General features: G+C 43.8%; 1 protein-coding gene across 3 annotated transcripts in view; it reads right to left on the reverse strand.

The window, feature by feature from the left end:
- The window catches only part of LOC140210990 (uncharacterized), a 39,116-nt gene extending 20,839 nt beyond the window's left edge, over positions 1 to 18,277 (reverse strand). Inside the window, exons 1-2 of one of the 3 annotated variants that reach the window (XM_072280321.1) lie at positions 18,116 to 18,277; positions 1,368 to 1,428 (exon numbers count right to left, since the gene is read on the reverse strand). In XM_072280321.1, coding sequence (XP_072136422.1) covers positions 1,368 to 1,428; positions 18,116 to 18,173 — 119 coding nt within the window. In that variant the 5' untranslated portion in view covers positions 18,174 to 18,277. The remainder of the gene's footprint in view (positions 1 to 1,367; positions 1,429 to 18,115) is intronic. The other 2 variants (XM_072280320.1, XM_072280319.1) reach the window with 2 other exon arrangements.
- Between the last annotated feature and the right edge of the window lie 732 nt (positions 18,278 to 19,009).

The following is a 19,009-nucleotide window of genomic DNA, read 5'->3' on the forward strand; positions in this document are numbered from 1 at the left end:
TTTCCATTCCAGGATGTCCAAGATTACCTCATGTCTTAAAGAAAAGGGATTCCACCTCCTTTGCTATCAGTGCAGCCTTCACCTGCATTTCCTCCATTTCTCACATGTCTGCCCTCACCCAACGTCTCCCCACTGACGTGTCCTCGGCTACCACCCCATCAGCCCCCACATCCAACCTGCCATCCTCCGCAAGTTCTGCCACCTCCAACAGAGGTCATGTTTGAGGACCGCAGATTCATAGAGAATTGCAGCACAGAAACAGGCCCTTCAGCCCATCTAGTCTGTGTTGAACCATTATTTTGCTTCATCCCTTCGACCTGCATCTAGACTATTGCCCCCCCATAGCCCCTCCCATCTATGTTCTTAATGAATTTCTCTTAAATGTTGAAACTGAACTCACACGGTTTGCAATATTTCATATCATACCTTTGGAAATGTTATGTAAAACCTCATGTAGTATCATCTCATTTATCAATTGCACAACTTGTTTATTTAGTATTTTTGTGTGTGTGTGGGGGGGTGGGTGGTCGATGTTCTTGTTGCCGCTTACACAATTTGTTTCTTTTTGTGCATGGGGGGATGGTTTGGATGTTTTTCTTTAAAAGTTTCCATGGTTTTCTTTGTTTCATGACTGTCTGGAGAAGACAAATCTCAGAGTTGTATACTGCACGCATACTTTGCCAATAAATACACTTTGAACCTTGAACATTGATTTACACTGATTCACGTTTATTCACGTTATTTTCTTTGCGGTGTGATGCTCAGTTGGGTTTTAACGAACAGTTGAAGACAGCTCTGAGGACATGAGGGACTGCAGATACTGCACTCGGGCAACAATGTGCTGGAAGAGCTCAGCATGGTCATGCAGCTTCTGCGGAAAGAAAGAAATCGTCGATGCTTTGTGTCAGAGCTCTCCATCGGGACTGAGAGTGGGGAGGCGGGAGGGCCGGTTATAAAGAGGAGAAGGATGCGTGACAGAAAAAAAGGATTCCGAGGCAATTGGTGGTCTGAGAAAGAGTTTGAGATGATCTGCAGGAAGAGCCAGGTAGGGGAAGAGACCGAGGGAGTTCAAAGATTCAAAAGTACATTTGTTATCAAAGGATATATACAGAATACAACTCTGAGGTCCGTCCTCCCACAGAGAGCCATGAAACAAAGTCGTGTCATTCTGTGAACCCTGTCTGATTTCCTCCACTTGGACAGACTCAGAAACACAACAGCGGTGTGTGAATCTGTCTAGTCATAATGTATTTCTACTCTAGTTTCAATATTTTCAAGTTCACATCCAAATCTCTGGAACAATCATTTTAACTCATAGAACACAAGGAAAATATCTGAAAACAAACGAGTATTTGTTTAATACTTACGTAGTGTTGTTCTCCCTGCAACTCACTCCCGTGAAATCGAAGCTGCATTCGATGTCTAGAGCTGTAAATAACAAAGTAATGAGATGAAGTGAGACCTCAGATTAAAGATCACCTTTATTTGTCACATGGACATCAAAACATACAGTGAAATGTGCCTTTTTCGTCAATTCAAATCAATGAGCATCGCCATGATTCCAACACCAACACAGTATGCTCACAACTCACTAGCAGCTTGTCTTTGGGAATATGGGAGGAAACCAGAGCACCCGGAGGAAACCTACGCAGCCACGGGCAGGACGTACAAACCACTTGCGGGAGGGAGAGGAATCGAACCCCCGTCCTACAGCTGGTGCTTTGCAGAGCGTCGTGCTGACGACTGTGCTACTGAGCTGTCCTAATCAAAGTGTTCAAATCTAGTCAAATTGCTCTTGAGCAACGATCGCTGTTAGAAAGCCAGCAGTTTTCAACCAGGCCTCTTGGGTCAAATCAGTCCTGAAGAAGGGTCTCAGCCCGAAACGTCAACTGTTTACTCTTTACCATAGATGCTGCCTGGCCTGCTGAGTTCCTCCAGCATTTTGTGTGTGCCACTGAGACAAATCAATCTGTGTCTGAGTATGAGAGTGCAGTGAAAAGCTAGGGAAGTGTTGGTCCCACAGAGCTGCTGTTTTATGGACATGATTTGGAGTTCTGGCTGTTTATTCCAATGGACAAAGAGATCCTATGATACTACTTTGTAGTGCAGCTGTTAGTATAATACTGTGCCAGTGACTTGGGTTCAATTCTGTCTCTGACTGTAAGGAGTTTATACATTCTCCTTATGACCACGTGGGTTTCCTCTGGATACTCGGGTTTCCTCCCAGATTCCAAAGATGTAATGGGATATTGGTCACATGGGTGTCTTGGGCTTTGTGGGCTTGTTGAACCAGAAAGGCCTGTCACCCTACTGTATTTCTAAGTAAAATATAAATAAGTAAAAGAGCTGAGGACTTATCCTGACAATGTTAAACCCTCAATTGACACCTCAAAACCCAGGTTATTCAGCCATTATCACATCGCTTTTTATGGGAGCATGCTGTATGTAAACCCTCCAAGAGGGCCACAACTTTGTTGTTGAGTTTGTGGGCTTGCGTGCGTCAATGACCCGTCGAGCTATGTTGGCTCTAGTCAGGGCTTTATGCTTTGCCTCTTGGTAGGGTCATCCAAGCCAAACAGGTCAAAGGGTAGAGGCCAGACTAAGAGTGGTCCACCAGTTCTCCAGGTTCCGGGGTTTCGCTCAGGGCTAACAACCGATCAAACAAAACTGATACAGAAACAGCAATGAAGAATCTTTCTACAACTGAGTGTGATGGCATTCCTGAGTCTCCATCTGGGACATGCATGACTGACAGTAATGAAAACCACGAGGAAATTACTGACCCAGTGAAGGTAGCTCTGAACACAACCAAAGATGGCAGACCTGCATTGTTGCCCTAAACACCAGTAGTGCAATGGGCAGGAAGTACGTTAAGTAAGCTCTCTGTAAACCAGCAGTTGTGTTTTCTACACTGCCACTGTAATTACTGTTTCACTGGGGGAATGTTTCAGGATGACTTTAGGCTGTAAAGTATACCAGTTAAACACAAGCCTTTCATTATGTACCCCAAGATTTGGCTTATTCATAGGAATATTTTTGCAACAGATTTCCAAGCAAAATAAGGTTGCAGATGGAATCACAGACCTGTGACATGCAGGCTGGTAAATCTTCATGATCATATGTGGAAAGTTCAGCCGCTGTCCAACTTTTGGCTGTCTGAAGCTGGTGAAAGATCCCCGGTGGTTTTTGTCATTGGTTTTATGGGGTTGAGTTTGAATCTTGGGTGGCGAAGCTACAAAGGAGGTGTAAGGTGCTCCTTCCCTCCATTAGCCTGCAGGTCACCCTTGGGCAAGGTGCTTACTCTCCTGATCAGGGTCGTGCAAAGCCAGGTGGTGGATGTTCGTATTAGCAGCTGGTGCTTATCACAAGTCTCGGTTATGCGGCCACTGGCCCTAGGCAGACCATCTCTGGAGAGTATTGATAACGACTGGGGTTACCCATCTTGTAAAGACATTGCCCAGAAGAAGGCAAGAAACATTTGCCAAGAACAATCATAGTCACGGATAGACCATGATCGCCCACGTCATGCGACTTGGCACATAATGATGATGTCATAAGACGGCACATAATTATGATGATGATGATGATGAGTTTGAACCATATTGTTACAGCAGCAAGCTTCAGCTGTAATTGGCACCACTCAGTGATCACTGATGGCCTGCCAATCTCTTGACTGAGGTTCTGACAAAGGGGGTCTCAGACCTGAAATATTAACCCTGTTTGTCTCTCCACAGATGCTACCTGACCATATGTGTGCTTACAGCATTATTTTGATACCAATTTGTAACATACTCCGTGATATTCAACAAACTTCGTCAGGTTGGGTGGGGTGGGGAATGGGGGATGTGGCACATGGCCGCCTCCAGCAGTAATGGAGTAGCAGTAGCTCAACGATTAAGCAAGTTTCTAAGTAGAGTCATTTTATTTGATTTGGGATGGTCTCCAGAAAAAAAAAACAGGATTGAAAAACATTGTCTAAGTTTTCTGTGTCAGTCCACAGAGCAGGAGGAGCAGATTTTAAAAAATATGAAAAATGAACCATCTCCCTTCACACTCTCAACACTTTTTGCTTCACTGAATATACAACCCTGATTTTCCCCTAGAAATCCTTACTAAACACCCCTTCCAGTCCAGAACCTGTCCTGGGATATCCCATCTTCACCAAAACGCAGACTACTCCCATCTCGAGCTCCTTTGATGTCGAAGCCGCTGCAGTTGGTAGTGCTGCTGTTCCACAGTTCCGGTGGCCGAGGTCCAATTCCGACCTCCAATGCTGTCTGTGTGGAGTTTACTTGTCTTCTCTAGCCATATAAACACCATGGCTACCAGAGCAGGTCAAAGGCTAGGAATCCTGCGGCTCCTAACTCACCTCCTGACTCCCCAGAGCCTGTCCACCATCGACAAGGCTCAGGTCAGGAGTGTAATGGAATACTCGCCACTTGCCTGGATGAGTGCAGCTCCATCAACACTCAAGAAGCTTGACACCACCCAGTACAAGGCAGCCCACTTGATTGGTACCCCTTCCACAAGCATCCAGTCCCATCACCATCGATGAACAGTGACAACAGTGTGTACTATCTACAAGATGCACTGCAACAACACACCGAAGTTCCCAAGGCAGCACCTTCCAGAACCTCGACCAATACCATCTAGAAGGACAAGAACAGCAGATACCTGGGAACACCACCACTTGGTAATCCCCCTCCAAGTCACTAACCATCCTCATTTGGAAACATATCACCGTTCCTTCATTGTCACTGGGTCAAAATCATGGTGTTCCTTCCCTAACAAACAGCACTGTAGGTGTACCTACACCTCAAGGACTGCAGCAGTTCAAGAAGGCAGCTCATCACCACCTCCTCAAGGGCAATTAGGGATGGGCAATGAATGCTGGCTTAGCTGGCGATGCCCACATCCTGTAAATGAAAAAAAAATTTAAAACTGTGTAGGTTTCCTTCGGGTGCTCAGGATTACTCCCACAACCCAAACTCTTGGCCGACTGTTTGGCCACTGTAAATTGCCTTGAATGCTTGGCTATGTAGTTGAACCGGGGGAAGCTTAAAGATAAAGATCTAAGATTAGTTTCACTGAACTTGTCACACGTACATTGGCACACACCATGAGATACACTGTTTGCGTTAAATCAAATCAGCAAGAACTTTGCAACACATTTGGCACCAACATGGCATGCCCTAAACCCAGTCACCCTCACCGTACGTCTTTGGGACGTAGGAGGAAAGCACAGCACCCAGAGGAAACCCACGCAGTCGGGGGAGAATATGCAAACTCCTCATAGAGAGTGGCAGGAATCAGATCCCCATTGATTTTACAGCTGGCTTGGTAAAGCAAGGTGCTAACTGTGACACTGTCATGGAAAGCTGATGAAACTGTGTGCGGAGGATAAAAACGGGAACAAAAACAGAAGGTGCTGGAATGACTCAGCTGGCCAGACGGCATCTGTGGGGCGAGAAACGGGCTCAACATTTCAGACCAGAGACTCAGAAAAATAACTTGCTCATAATTTGAGTAAGTGGATGTCTGGGTGACTGGAGGAAGGGTGGACGTGGTGATCAGCGATACAATGGTCTCAGTTCCAATCAATTCCAAAAAAGGATCTAGGTTGTATGTGAGTGCCAGGTAGGCTGAGAGAGATGTGGACAGACAGTAGAAGGGGAGTTGAAGCAGACATGTAATAATACAGGAAATGTGTGATTGAAAACCAAGCCAGACGTTGAACAGAATGTGGAAATTGTGTTTTTTCTTGAACTCGCCACAGAAAGTAGAGTGGTGTGAGGTTTGACAGAAGTCAAAACAACATGATAAGAATTTCCACTGCCCCCTCCCCGCATTATATAAATACATTGCTCTTTCCGCTGGGTTCCGTCTGCCCATCATCCCCACGTTATCTGGTTCCAGCCTCTGTCTCCACCACCCCAGCTCCCCACTGTCCACCTGGCTCCTTCTGCCCTTCAGAAATACTTGTATAAGAGACAGTTAACTCAGCAACCTCTTTAGCATAAACACAAGAGATTCTGCAGAAGCTGGAAATGCTGCACCAGAATCAGGTTTGACATCACCAGCACATGTCATAAAGTTTGCTGTCAGGCAGCAGCAGTGTGTTGTCAAGTCAAGTCAGCCCAAGTTTATTATCATTTGACTATATGCATGTACACTGTCAAAGGAAATGCTTCTCCAGACCAAGAAACACATAACACACAATAACTAAGAAAAGTAAGAATAAAATCTACAAATAAATTATTCATAAACAAGCAAAGTAAGTGCAGAACTCAAATATTGTTGGATAACCGGTGACTCTTCGAATGTGCTGTGGCAGGGAGTTCAAAGGCCTAATGGCTTGACGGAAGAAACTGGTTCTCAACCTGACCGTATTATGATGCAATAGATATAATAAATACTGTGAATTATGAATTGCATAAGAAGTAACAGAGTTACTGTAATCCAAGCAACACTCACAAAAATGCTGGAAGATCTCAGCAGGTCAGACAGCATCTATGGAGGGGAATAAATAGCCAATGTTTCAGATTGAGACCGTTCATCAGGACTGGAATGGAAGGGGAAAGAAGCCCAAACAAGAAGGTAGGGGGAGGGGAAGGAGTACAAGCTGGCAGGTGATAGGTGAAACTAGGAGAGGGGGAAGGTGGGTGGATGGGTGAGGGAATGAAGTCGGAAGCTGGGTGATAATAGGTGGAAAAGACAGGAGAAGAAGGAATCTGACAGGAAAAAAGAGAATGGACCATGGAGAAAGGGAAGGGGAAGGGCAGGTGAGGAGATGAGACAGGACAGGTGGATAAGTACAATGGGAAACAGGTAAAAGAGAGGAGTGGGAGAAGTACTTAAATCAGTAACTTTTTTAGCAGTTTGTTGTTTTGGTTTCCAACATCTGCAGTTTATTGTGTCTCTAAAATCATAACTTTTTTCTTTTGGGGGATTTTTCTGACTATTACTGTAGGATCTAATTTTAAATCCAATACCAAGGTAAATCATTAATCCTAAAAAAACAGTGTTTGCGGAAGTATGAGTTTTTCATGCCTTGTTGATCTATACAGAGTCTGAAAATTTCCACATGTTATCTCTAGAATGGAGATCAACGCACACAAAATGCTGGAGGAACTCAGCAGGTCAGGCAGCATCTATGGAAATGAATGTACAGTCGACGTTTTGGGCCGAGACCCTTCATCGGGAATGAAAAGGAAAGGGGAAGGAGGTGGGAGGACGGGAAGGAGGACGAGCTAGAAGGTGATTGGTGAAGCCAGGTGGGTGAGGGAGTGGGGGATGAAGTAAGAAGCTGGGAGGTGGTAGAAAAGGCAAAGGGCTGGAGATGAAGGAATCTGATAGGAGAGGGGAGTGGACCATGGGAGAAAAGGAAGAAGGAGATAATAGGCAGATGAGGAGAAGAGGTAAGAGGCCAGAGAAGGGAAATGAAAAAGAGGTAAGGGACAGGGGATAACATTTACAGGAGTTTGTAAAAGTTGATGCTCATGTCATCAGGTTGGAGGCCACCGAGATGGAATATGGGGTGTTGCTTCTCCAGCCTGAGAGTGGCCTCTTCGTGGTTAAAGAGGAGGCCATGGGCCAACATGTTGGAACCGGAATGGGGATACCAATTGAAATGGTTGGCCACTGGGTAATTCTGCTTTTAGCCAATGAAACACAGATGCTCAATGAAGTGGTCCCCCAGTCTATGTCTAGGTAGGCTGGGCATCGAACACATTTACAAGGCACACTGCCACCATAAAGCAGCATCCATTAATTATCAAGGACTCCCACCATCTGGACCATGCTCCTTTCTCACTAATACAACCAGGCAAGAGGTACAGGGACCCTAAGGTCCCACACTACCAGGTTCAGGAACAGTTATTACCCTACAACCACCTGTCTCCTGAACCACTGTGGATAACTTCACTCACCACAACACTAAACTGATTCCCTAAGCTATGGACTCAACAGCTCATGTTCCAGTATTTACTTATTTGTATTTGCTCAGTTTGTGTCATTTGCACATTGGTCATTTCCCAGTCTTTGTTTACGCATAGACTTTCATAACTTCTATTGTTTTTCTTCATTTTGCTGTACATGCCTGTAAGAAAATGAATCTCAAGGTAATATATGGTGACATATGAGAAGGAACCTCTCTAGCCAAAGGGTGGTGAATCTATGGAATTCATCGCCAGAGATGGCGGTGGAGCCCAAGCCATTGAGTATTTAAAGAAGAGGTTGATAGGTTCTTGAGGTTTAAAGCAGAGGTTGTTAGGGCATCAAAAGTAACGGGAGAACCCTGGGGAATGGGGTTGAGAAGGATAATAAATCAGCCCTGATGGAATGGCGGAGCAGAATAAATGGGTCATTTGGCCTAACTCTGCTTCTAGGTCTTATGGTCTTATGTCCTTTGATAATAGATTTACTTTGACTTCAATTGGATTTCTTGCAGAAGGTTGTAACCAGCTGGAAATCTCTTCTTGAAAAGGTTATGAACATAGAAGTCCTCATTAGAAATTACAGACTCATTAGTTGAGTTGTTGAAAAGCAGTGACCCACAGAATGAGTTCACACTGTTAGACTAGATAGCTCTTTTTGAGTTGTCATGAAAATTATGGGCTTAGTGCTTTTTTTCTGCAAGATGGCGCCAGTGAATCACGGTGATGTTTTACAGGCTGCTTACAAAAGTTCTAAGTATACCTCCTCTGAATTATTCTCATTGCAACCTGTAGCCTGCAATTTCACTTTCAGAAACATACTTTTGAACTAGCTATTTCTGTCATGGTCCGGTCCGTGAAGTCCACATTCCGGTTCACTGTCCGGTCCAGTCCATCGACCTTTGCTCCAGGTTTTCCTGTCTACCCTGTTTCTGTCCCTGTTGAGCGCTAATTGAGGCGGCTGATTCTGCTTGGGGTTGGCTGCATAAATACCTCCAGAGACTGGGGTGTGGCTGCTGGATTGTTCTTGTCCTTATTCCTTCCTCTGCCTTCTGTTTCCTTGCCTGAAGCCTTGTCTTGCTGGTAACTCTTGCCTAGCCTGAAGTTCTTGTCTTGTCTTGCATTGTCTGAAGCCTTGCCTTGTCTTGCTGGTAACTCTTGCCTAGCCTGAAGTTCTTGTCTTGTCTTGCATTGTCTGAAGCCTTGCCTTGTCTTGCTGGTAACTCTTGCCTAGCCTGAAGTTCTTGTCTTGTCTTGCATTGCCTGAAGCCTTGCCTTGTCTTGCTGGTAACTCTTGCCTAGCCTGAAGTTCTTGTCTTGTCTTGCATTGCCTGAAGCCTTGCCTTGTCTTGTCTTGTCTTGCCGGTAACTCTTGCCTTGCCTGAAGTTCTTGTCTTGGAGCCACCCTGTATCTATGTCCCTTCCTGTCTCTTGCCTCTGTCGGGTAAGTCAGGCCAGATAGCTGTTACCCTGTGGGTGGTTCTGTCCTTTCCTGTCTCTTGCCTCTGTTGAGTAAGCCAGGCTAGATTGCTGTTACCCTGTGGTGGGCCCTGTCCCTTCCTGTCCCTTGTCTTTGTTGGGTAAGTCAGGCCAAATTGCTGTTACCCTGTGGTGGGTTCTGTCCCTTCCTGTCCCTTCTCTCTGTTGGGTGGAGTACTGTGCCCTGCCCAGGAGGAGCTACAAGACCTCAGGTCTCTAGCTGAGCCTTGCCCTGCCTGCCAGTCAAGTCTTGTCCTTGCCTAGTTTTGGGGTCTGAGCCAGAGGCAGGACCCAGGTACTGGGTCCTTGTCCAGTCTCTGGCTCGGAGTCCAAGCCTGTGCTCCTAGCTCTCTTGTCCAGTCCTGTTCTGGGTTCCTGGTTTTTGTGTCCATGTCCTTGCCCTCAACTCTGTATCCTAGTCCTGTCCCTAGTACTTCAGTGTCTGCATCTTGCACTTGGATCCATTCCCAGCCACCTCCTTATGACAATTTGAGTCTTCTGAAAGACTTGGCGGACTTAAGTCTCAAGCATATGGGTACGGCATCTTTAAGTGGATGAAAGTGCATCGCCACGGCTGGGAGAGTGGGAGCAGGTGAGGACTCCAAGTCAGGCTGAGATACAGATGACTGAAATTCCCTCTACCCAGCATCTTGTTAGTAAATGTACGGAGAACATTTTGGAGAACATGCTGGAGAACAAGATTGAGAACTTAAAGGTAAGTTTGCTGTATTGGGAGGAAATGAGGAATTGTTTTTAAAAATGCAAACACCAGGAAATCTGCAGATGCTGGAATTTCAAGCAACATACACGAAAGTTGCTGGTGAATGTGTTGTTGTGAGGAATTGTTGTGTTCTGTGTTTCATGGAGACATGGCTCACTCCAGATGGGCTGGATGCATTGGTAAGACCTGAAGGCTTCTCAATACACAGGATGGACTGAACTGCTGATTTGGAAAAGGCAAGAGATGGGGGTCTGTGTTTCATGATAAACTCTTTGTGATGCTCGGATATGGCAGCTTGTCATACTCTTCACCTGACTTGGAACATTTAATATATTAATTCCTGACCATTCTACTTACTAAGAGTTTACCTCCATGGTCTTGGCCACAGTTTAAACACTGCCAAAAGCCAGCATTAATCAGGCACCCAAAAGAGTGAATGCTGCCATTTCAACACATTTCTATTCATAGTTGGGTACTTCAATCAGGCTTGTTGGAAGAAATCTCTGCCCAACTATCATCAGCATATAACCTGCAGCACCAGGGGTTCCAACACACTTAGCCACAGCCATACAATGATAAGGAATGCCCGCAGTCCCATGCCTAGATCACATTTTGGGAAATCTGATCACTTGGCTGCCCTCCTACCTGCATACAGTCAAAGGCTAAAGAGTAAGTCTCCAGCGTTAAGGACAACAATGAGGTGGAGCCAGGAGGCAGACGAGCAGCTGTAAGATTGCTTTGAGTCAGTGGATTGGCCCATGTTCAAGGACTCATCAGAGGATATGAATGAATACACCACGATGTTATGAACATTATAAAGACAGTCATAGATGAATGTGTCCCCACAAAATCATTCACTTCCCCCTACCAGAAGCCCTAGATGAACCATGAGATCCATAATCTGCTGAGGGCCAGATCAATGGCATCCTGGGAGACCTTAAGGTACAAGAGATCCAGGTACAATCTCTGAGAAGCCATCTCACGTGTGAAGTGGCAATCCCAGGCCAAACTTGAATCACTGCAGGATGCTCAAGAGGTGTGTAAGGGCTTGAATACTATTACCTCTTACAGAGTGAAACCAAGTGATATGGGTGATGACAAGGCTTCTCTCCCAGATGAGCTGAAAGCATTATATGCTCATTTTGACATCAAGACATGGGGGAAACTTCACAAATTCCCATAGCCCTCCGATGATGCTCTGATTTCGATGTGAGAGCATCTTTCAGGAGGGTGAACCCACAGAAAGCATCCAGCCCAGATGGGGTACCCCGCTGAGTACTATAGACCTGTGCAGATCATCTGGCTGGAGTGTTAACTAAGATCTGTAACCTCTCATGTCAACAGCCTGAGGTACCCATCTTCTGGCAAGCTTCAATTATACCAGCACCTGTGAAGAATGTGGTAATCTACCTCAATGAATATCGTCCAGTAGCACTTGCATGCATGGTGAAGAAGTGTTTTGAGAGGTTGGTGATGAAACATAGCAGCTCCTGCCTGAGAAGCAATTTGGATCCACTCCAGCTTGCCTACAGGATCTCAGCAAATGCCCATATATTGGCTCTTCACTCAACCCTGGAATATCTGGACAGCGAAGATATATAGGTCAGGATGCTCTCCATTGACTGCAGCTCAGCATTCAATACCATCATCTCTGCAAAGCTAATCAATAAGCTCCAAGACTAATACCTCCTTGTGCAACTAGATCCTCGATTTCCTGACTTGCAGACCCCAGCCAGTTCAGATTGGCAACAGCGTCTCTTCCACGATCTCTATTAGCACAGGGGCACCTCAAGGTGGGGTGATTAGCCCCCTGCTCCATGCTTTATATACTTGTAACTGTGAAGCTAAGCACAGCTCCAATGCTGTATTTAAGTTTGCTGACAACCATCACTGTTGGCCAAATCAAAGGTGGAGATGAATTAATATATAGGAGGGAGATTGAAAATTTGGTTGAATAGTGCACAGCAACAACCTCATACTCAACAATAAGACCGAGGAGATTATTATTAAGTTCAAGAGGAGGAAACCGGAAGTCGATAAGCCAGTCCTCCCTCAGCAATCAGAGCTGGAGAAGGTCAGCAATTTTAAATTCCTTGGTGTAATCATTTCAGATCATCTGTCCTTAGACCAGCATGTAAGTGCAATTATAAAGAAACCATTGCAGCACCTCTACTTTCTCAGAAGTTTTCAAAGATTCAGCATGACATCTTAAAACTATGACAAACTTCCATAGATAGGTGGTGGGGAGTATAGTGACTGGCCGCACCACAGCCTGGTATGGAAACAGCAATGCTCTTGAATGGAAAATCCTACAAAAAGAAGTGGATATGGCACAGTTTGTCATGGGTAAAGCCTTCCCTACCATTGAGCATATCTGCATGGAGTGCAGTTGCAGGAAAGCAACATCCATCATCAAGACCCCCACCACCCAGGTCATGCTCTCTTCTTGCCATTGCTATCTGGAAGGTACAGGAGCCAGGTTCAGGAACAATTATTTCACCTCAACCATCAAGGTCTTGAACCAGCTGGGATAACTTCACTTAAGACCACAAGACATGGGAGTGGAATTAGGCCATTCAGCCCATTGAGTCTGCTCATGGCTGACCCCATTCTACCCCATACAGCTGCCTTCTAGCTATAATCTTTGATACCCTGACCAATCTGGAAACCATCAATTTTCACTTTAAGTATAATGGTCTTGGCCTGCTCAGCTGTCTGTGGCAGAGCATTCCACAGATTCACTATTCTCTGGCTAAAAAAATTCCTCCTTGCCTCCGTTCTAAAGGGTTGCTCCTCAAATTTGAGGCTCCCCCACCATAGGAAACATCCTCTCCACATCAACCTTATCTAGTTTTTTCAACATTCAGTACGTTTCACTGAGATCTCCCCCACCATTCTTGGAAATTCCAGTGAGTATGAGCCCAAGCTGCCAAATGCTGCTCTTATGTTAACCCCTTAATTCCCAGAATCATCCTCATGAACCTCCTCTGGACTCTGACAACACGTTCTTTCTGAAATATGGGGTCCAGAACTGTTGACAATACTCCAAGTGTGGCCTGACGAGTGTCTGATAAAGCCTCAGTATTATCATCTGTTTTTATATTCTATTCCCCTTGCAATGAATGCCAACAATGCATTTGCTGCCTTTACCACAGACACAACATGTAAATTAACCTGGGAGTCTTGCACAAGGACTTCTAAGTCCCTTTGCAACTCTGATGTTTGAATTTTCTCCCCAGTTAGAAAACAGTGTGCATTTTTGTTCTTTTTACCAAAATGCATTATCCACTCCCTACACTATTCCATCTGCCATTTTTTTGCCCATTCCCTCAATTTGTCTACATCCTTCTGCAATCACATTGCTTCCTCAGCACTACCTATCCCTCCACCCATCTTCATATCATCTGCAAACTTTGCCACAAAGCCATCAATTCCATTATCTAAATCATTGACAAACAATGTGAAAAGTAGTGGTCCCAATACTGACCCCTGAGGAACATCACTAGTCACCGGCAGCCAACCAGAAAAGGCCCCTTTTTATTCCCACTCGCTGCCTCCTGCCTGGCAGTCATTCCTTAATCCATGTCAGTATCTTTCCTGTAATACCATAGGATTTTATCTTGTTAAGCAACCTAATGCATGGCACCTTATCAAATGCCTTCTAAAAATCCAAGTAAATGACATCCACTGCCTCTCCTTTGTACACCCTGCTTGTTATTTCCTCAAAGAACTCTACAACAGATTTGCCAGGTAAGATTTCCCTCTACAGAAACCATGCTGGCTTTGACTTATTTTATCATTAGTCTCCAAGTACCCCAAAACCTCATACTTAATAATGAACTCTGCCACTTTCCCAACCACTGAGGTTAGGCTAATTGGCCTATAACTTCCTTTCTTTTATCTTCCTCTCTTCTTAGAGTGGAGTGACATTTGTAGTTTTCCAGTCCTCTGGAACCATGCAAGAATCAAGTGATTCTTGAAAGATCATAACTAATGCATCTGCTACCTCTTCAGCAACCTCTTTCAGAACTCTGGGATGTAGTCCATTTGGTCCAGGTGACTTAAAACCTTAAGCCCTTTCAGATTGCCTAGCACTTTTTCCTTTGTAAAAGCAATGGCACTCACTCCTGCTCCCTGGCACTCATGGACCTATGGCACACTGCTAGTGTCTTCCACAGTTTAGACTGATGCAATATGCTTGTTAAGTTCTTCTACCATTTCTTTGTCCCCTACCACTACCTCTCCAGCATCATTTTCCAGTGGTCCAATGTTAACTCTCACCTCCCTTTTACACTTTATAGAACTGAAAAACTTTTAGTATCCTGCCTTATATTATTGGCTAGTTTGCCCTCATATTTAATAGTTTCCACTCTTGTGGCTTTTCTAGTTGTCTTTTGTTGGATTTTAAAAACTTCCTAACTTCCCATTCACTTTTGCTACATTATATGCCCTTTCCTTGGCTTTTATGCAGTCATTAACTTCCTTTGTCAGCCACAGTTGCCTACCCTTGCCATTTGAGAATTACTTCTTCTGAGGGACATATCTATCCTTGTGAACTATTCCCGGAAACTTCAGCAGCCTCTGCTCTGCTGTCATCCCCGTCAGTATTCCTCTCAAATCCACCTGGGCAAGCTCCTCTCTCATGCCTCTGTAATTCCCTCTATTCCATTGTGATGCTGATTCATGTGACTTCTCCCCCTCAAATTGCAGTATAAATTCAATCATATTATGATCACTGTCTCTGATGGGTTCCTTTACCTTAAGCTCCTTAATAAAATCTGGATGTTTACACAACACCCACTCTAAGATAGCCTTTCCCCGAGTAGGCTCAAGCACAAGCTGCTCCAAAAAGCCATCTCATAGGCGTTCAACAAATTCCCTCTCTTGCAACCTAACAGCAACCTGATTTTCTCAATCCCCTTGCATATTGAAGCCCCGCACCGCAATTGTGACATTACTCTTTCCCACATCCCTTTGTAATCTCAACCCCACATTTTGGCTAATATTTGGATGCTTATATATGATTCCCATAATAGTTTTTTAACCCTTGCAGTTTCTGAACTTCACCCACAAAGATTCCACATTCTCTGACCCTATGTCACCTCTTTCAAAAGATGTTATTCCATCTGTTACCAACAGGGCCACACTACTGCCTATGCTTTCATGCCTATCTTTTCAATACAGTGTATTTTATTTAATATTAAGCTCCAACTATGACCTTTTAGTCATGACTCAGTGATGCCCACAGTGTCATACCAACCAATCTCTAATTGCGCCTTGAGTTCATCCATTTATTCCGAATACTATGTGTATTTGAATACAGCACCTTCAGTCCTGCATTCTTTGCTCTTGAATTTTGTCTCTGTGGTATAATTTAGCTCTATGCACTGTCTGCATTTGTACCCAATCATTGGCTTATCTTTCCTTACATTCATGTTACACCCATTATCTACCTGTAAACCTGCTGGCCCATCCTCAGCTCTCATACTGGTTCCCACCGCCCCCCCCCACCATATTAGTTTAAACCACTACCAACAGCTTTAGCAAACCTGCTCCCAAGGATATTGGTCTCCCTCGGATTCAAGTGCAACCTGTCCCTTTTGTACAGGTCTCACCTGCCCCAGAAGAGGTCCCAATGATCCAGGAACCTGAATCCCTGCTCCCTACTCCAATTCTTGAGCAACGCATTTATCTGCCACCTCATTCTATTCCTAACATCACTGTCGTGTGGCACAGGCAGCAATCCCAAGGTTACTATCCTTGATGTCCAGCTTCTCAAGTTCTTTCCTAACTCTGTATCCTGTTTTCAGGACCTCCTCCCTTTTTCTACCTAGGTCGCTGGTACTAGAATGTACCACGACTTCTGGCTGCTCACCCTCCCTATTCAGGATATTGTTGTTACGTTCAGAAACATCACAGACCTTGGAAACTGTGGGGGGAGAAACTACCATTCCTGCAACACACAAAAGTTGCTGGTGAACGCAGCAGGCCAGGCAGCATCTCTAGGAAGAGGTACAGTTGATGTTTTGGGCCGAGACCCTTCGTCAGGACTCATTACTCTTTTTCATGTCCACAGAATCGCCTATCTGTCCATGAAACTCTAGATTCCCCTATTACTGCTGCCATCCTCTTCCATTCCCTACCCTTCTGAGCCACAGAGCCAGACTCAGTGCCAGAGGCATGGCCACTGTTGCTTCCCTCAGGTAGGCTGTCTCTCTCCCCCTCCCCCCCCCCCCCCCCCCAACAGTACTCAAAATGGAGTACTTATTGTTGAGGGAGGGAGATGGCCATAGGGGTGCTCGCAACTGTCTGACGTTTCCCCTTCCCTCTCTTGGCAGTCACCCATTTAACTGTCTCTTAAATCCTTGGGGTGACCACCTCCCTATAGCTCCTGTCCATCACCTCCTCACTCGCCCCATCACCGGACTGTTCTCACAACCTGTGAACTCGCACTCAAAGATTCTTCACCTCATATTCTTAATAGTTTTTCTCTTATTTATTTATTAGAATTGTTTTTGTTTTCTCTTGTATTTGCATATTTTGTTGTCCTTTGCACATTAGCTGCTTGTCCAACCAGTTGAGAGCAGGCTTTCACTGACTCTTTTGTGCTTCTTGGATTTACTGAGTATGCCCACAAGAAAACAAACCTCAGGTTGTATATGGTAACATATGTACTTTGATAACAAATTTACTTTGAACTTTGAAATATTCCTCTTCTACATCATAATTTGTCTATGATTAGCCTCTGTACAGGAGCAATTAACATCTGCTAAAGTTGTGAAAAAAAAATCTATCATGCCCTGCTTATTTCCGCCTTGGGTAGAGGGTGGCAGATTTTTGTAAGTCTTACAGGTGCTTCCTTTCTGCTATTTTAGGGTCTCCAAAGTCTTTTAGTACCTGGAAACCACTCAACATTATGCTGTCACTAATACCAGGAGTACGATTAGGTGGACAGTCTCAATTTTACCAAATTTGTTGATGTTAAGAAAGGACTCCCAAACTGAATCGTGACTTTTGTGAGAATGGATTAATGTGCTGTGTTGAATCTCATCAAGCCACATTCTATAAGGTTTCTGTGGATCTAATATTTTAGCAACAAGTTGAAATATGGGTTTGTATCTAATAGGATACTGAAGTGTTGAATACATTTCTGGGTTGGGCAGTTAGAGGAGAGCGTAACAATTTCTGAAACTTCAATAGCTGCAGAGGAAGGGAAATGCAAGTCACTTTGACTAACCTTATGCAAAATGTTACATGTAAAGAGAGAAAAGCAGACTTTAAGAGGTTAATCACCACACCTTAAAATCAACTGTAAGGCAAGTTAAATGAATAAATATTCACATCTAAGGGAATCTGATCCATAAAATGCCTCAAAGAAAGTGAATCAAATGAAGGGATACAATTTAAACGTTAGAGGTTCTGCAGATGTTGGAGATCCAAAACAACACACACAAAATGCTGGATGAACTCCACAAGTCAGCAGCATTTATGGAAAGGAATAAACAGTCAACCAAGGGTCTCAGCCGAAAACACTGACTGTTTATTCCTTTCAATAGATGCTGCCTGACCTACTGAATTCCTCCAGAGTTTTGTGTGTTGCAAAGGTTAGAATTTTACTCTATAAATTAATCCAGAAAATTTAAAGTCTCTCAATTAATTCAGAAATTTTAACATAATTTTTTTTTTTGCAAAACCTTTGTTAACACAGCGCTAAGATTTGAATTCATTAACTAGACTAGTACAGCGCTACCCAGAACAATTCAATTTTACTTTCAGAGTAGCCTTATTTTAGAAAATCTGAGGGCAATAGATTCATTCTGGGGAAAAAAAAATTGTATTCAACTTACTGCAGAACAATTACCAAGTGGCTTGCAGTAACTCAAAACTAGTCTGTATAATCTGCACAAAATTGAAATTTCACAATGTTGCCTATAAATACTCCATGTTTTAAAAAATTAAAGTAATATATTTCCAAACTTACCAGAAGACTGAATTACCATGCAAACAATCAACAAGCACGTAGTCTGCCAGCACATCATTTCTACAGATTTTTTCTTTCTAGTTTCTGCCGCCTTTAGAGAGCTCAGTTGAGATGTGTCTCTCCTGTGTCTGAAGAGAATGAGGAAGTTAGTGTAGCTCGTGCACACTGCTAGTATGAAAATGAGTTTGGTTGGGAAACTGTTTGTGATGGAATCATGGAAAACTAGAAGAGTGCCCTCCTGTGTTTAATGATGAAGATGACTGTCATAAAACAGTTTTTGCTCCCCTCAGCTGAAGGTTCTTCAATTTAAAGATATAACTTCAGCATTTGGATTAAAATGGTGGGCGGATAGTTAATAAAGTTATAATTGATGCAGCGCTGAGGAGACCAAAAGTTCCTAGAACTCTAACAAAATTTGCAAAAGGCCTTTTAACAAGTTATTATGTGGCAGATCGCAAAAATTAAAATCTCATAGTTCAAAGCTCAAAATGAATTTATTGTCAGAGTATATACGGGTCACCATATAGTACCCTGAGATTTATTTTCTTGCAGGCATTCATACTAGAACTGAAGTACAATAAAATCAATGAAAAACTATACACAAAGATGGACAAGGATACAATGGGCAAAAGAAGATAAACTGTGTAAACAAAATATAAATAAGTCAATAAATAATACTGAGAACATGAATTCAAAACTCAAAGTTCAAAGTAAATTTATTATAAATGTACATACAACCCTGAGATTCCTTTTCTTGTAGGCATACTCAAAACATCCAATGACCGTAATAGAATCAATGAAAGACTGCACCAGTAGGCAACCAGTGTGAAAAGGAGAGAAAACTGTTCAAATACCAAAAAGAAAAAATAGAGTAATAATAATGATAAATAAGCA

Source organism: Mobula birostris, chromosome 16 (assembly GCF_030028105.1).
Source record: "Mobula birostris isolate sMobBir1 chromosome 16, sMobBir1.hap1, whole genome shotgun sequence".
NCBI classification, from domain to species: domain Eukaryota; kingdom Metazoa; phylum Chordata; class Chondrichthyes; order Myliobatiformes; family Myliobatidae; genus Mobula; species Mobula birostris.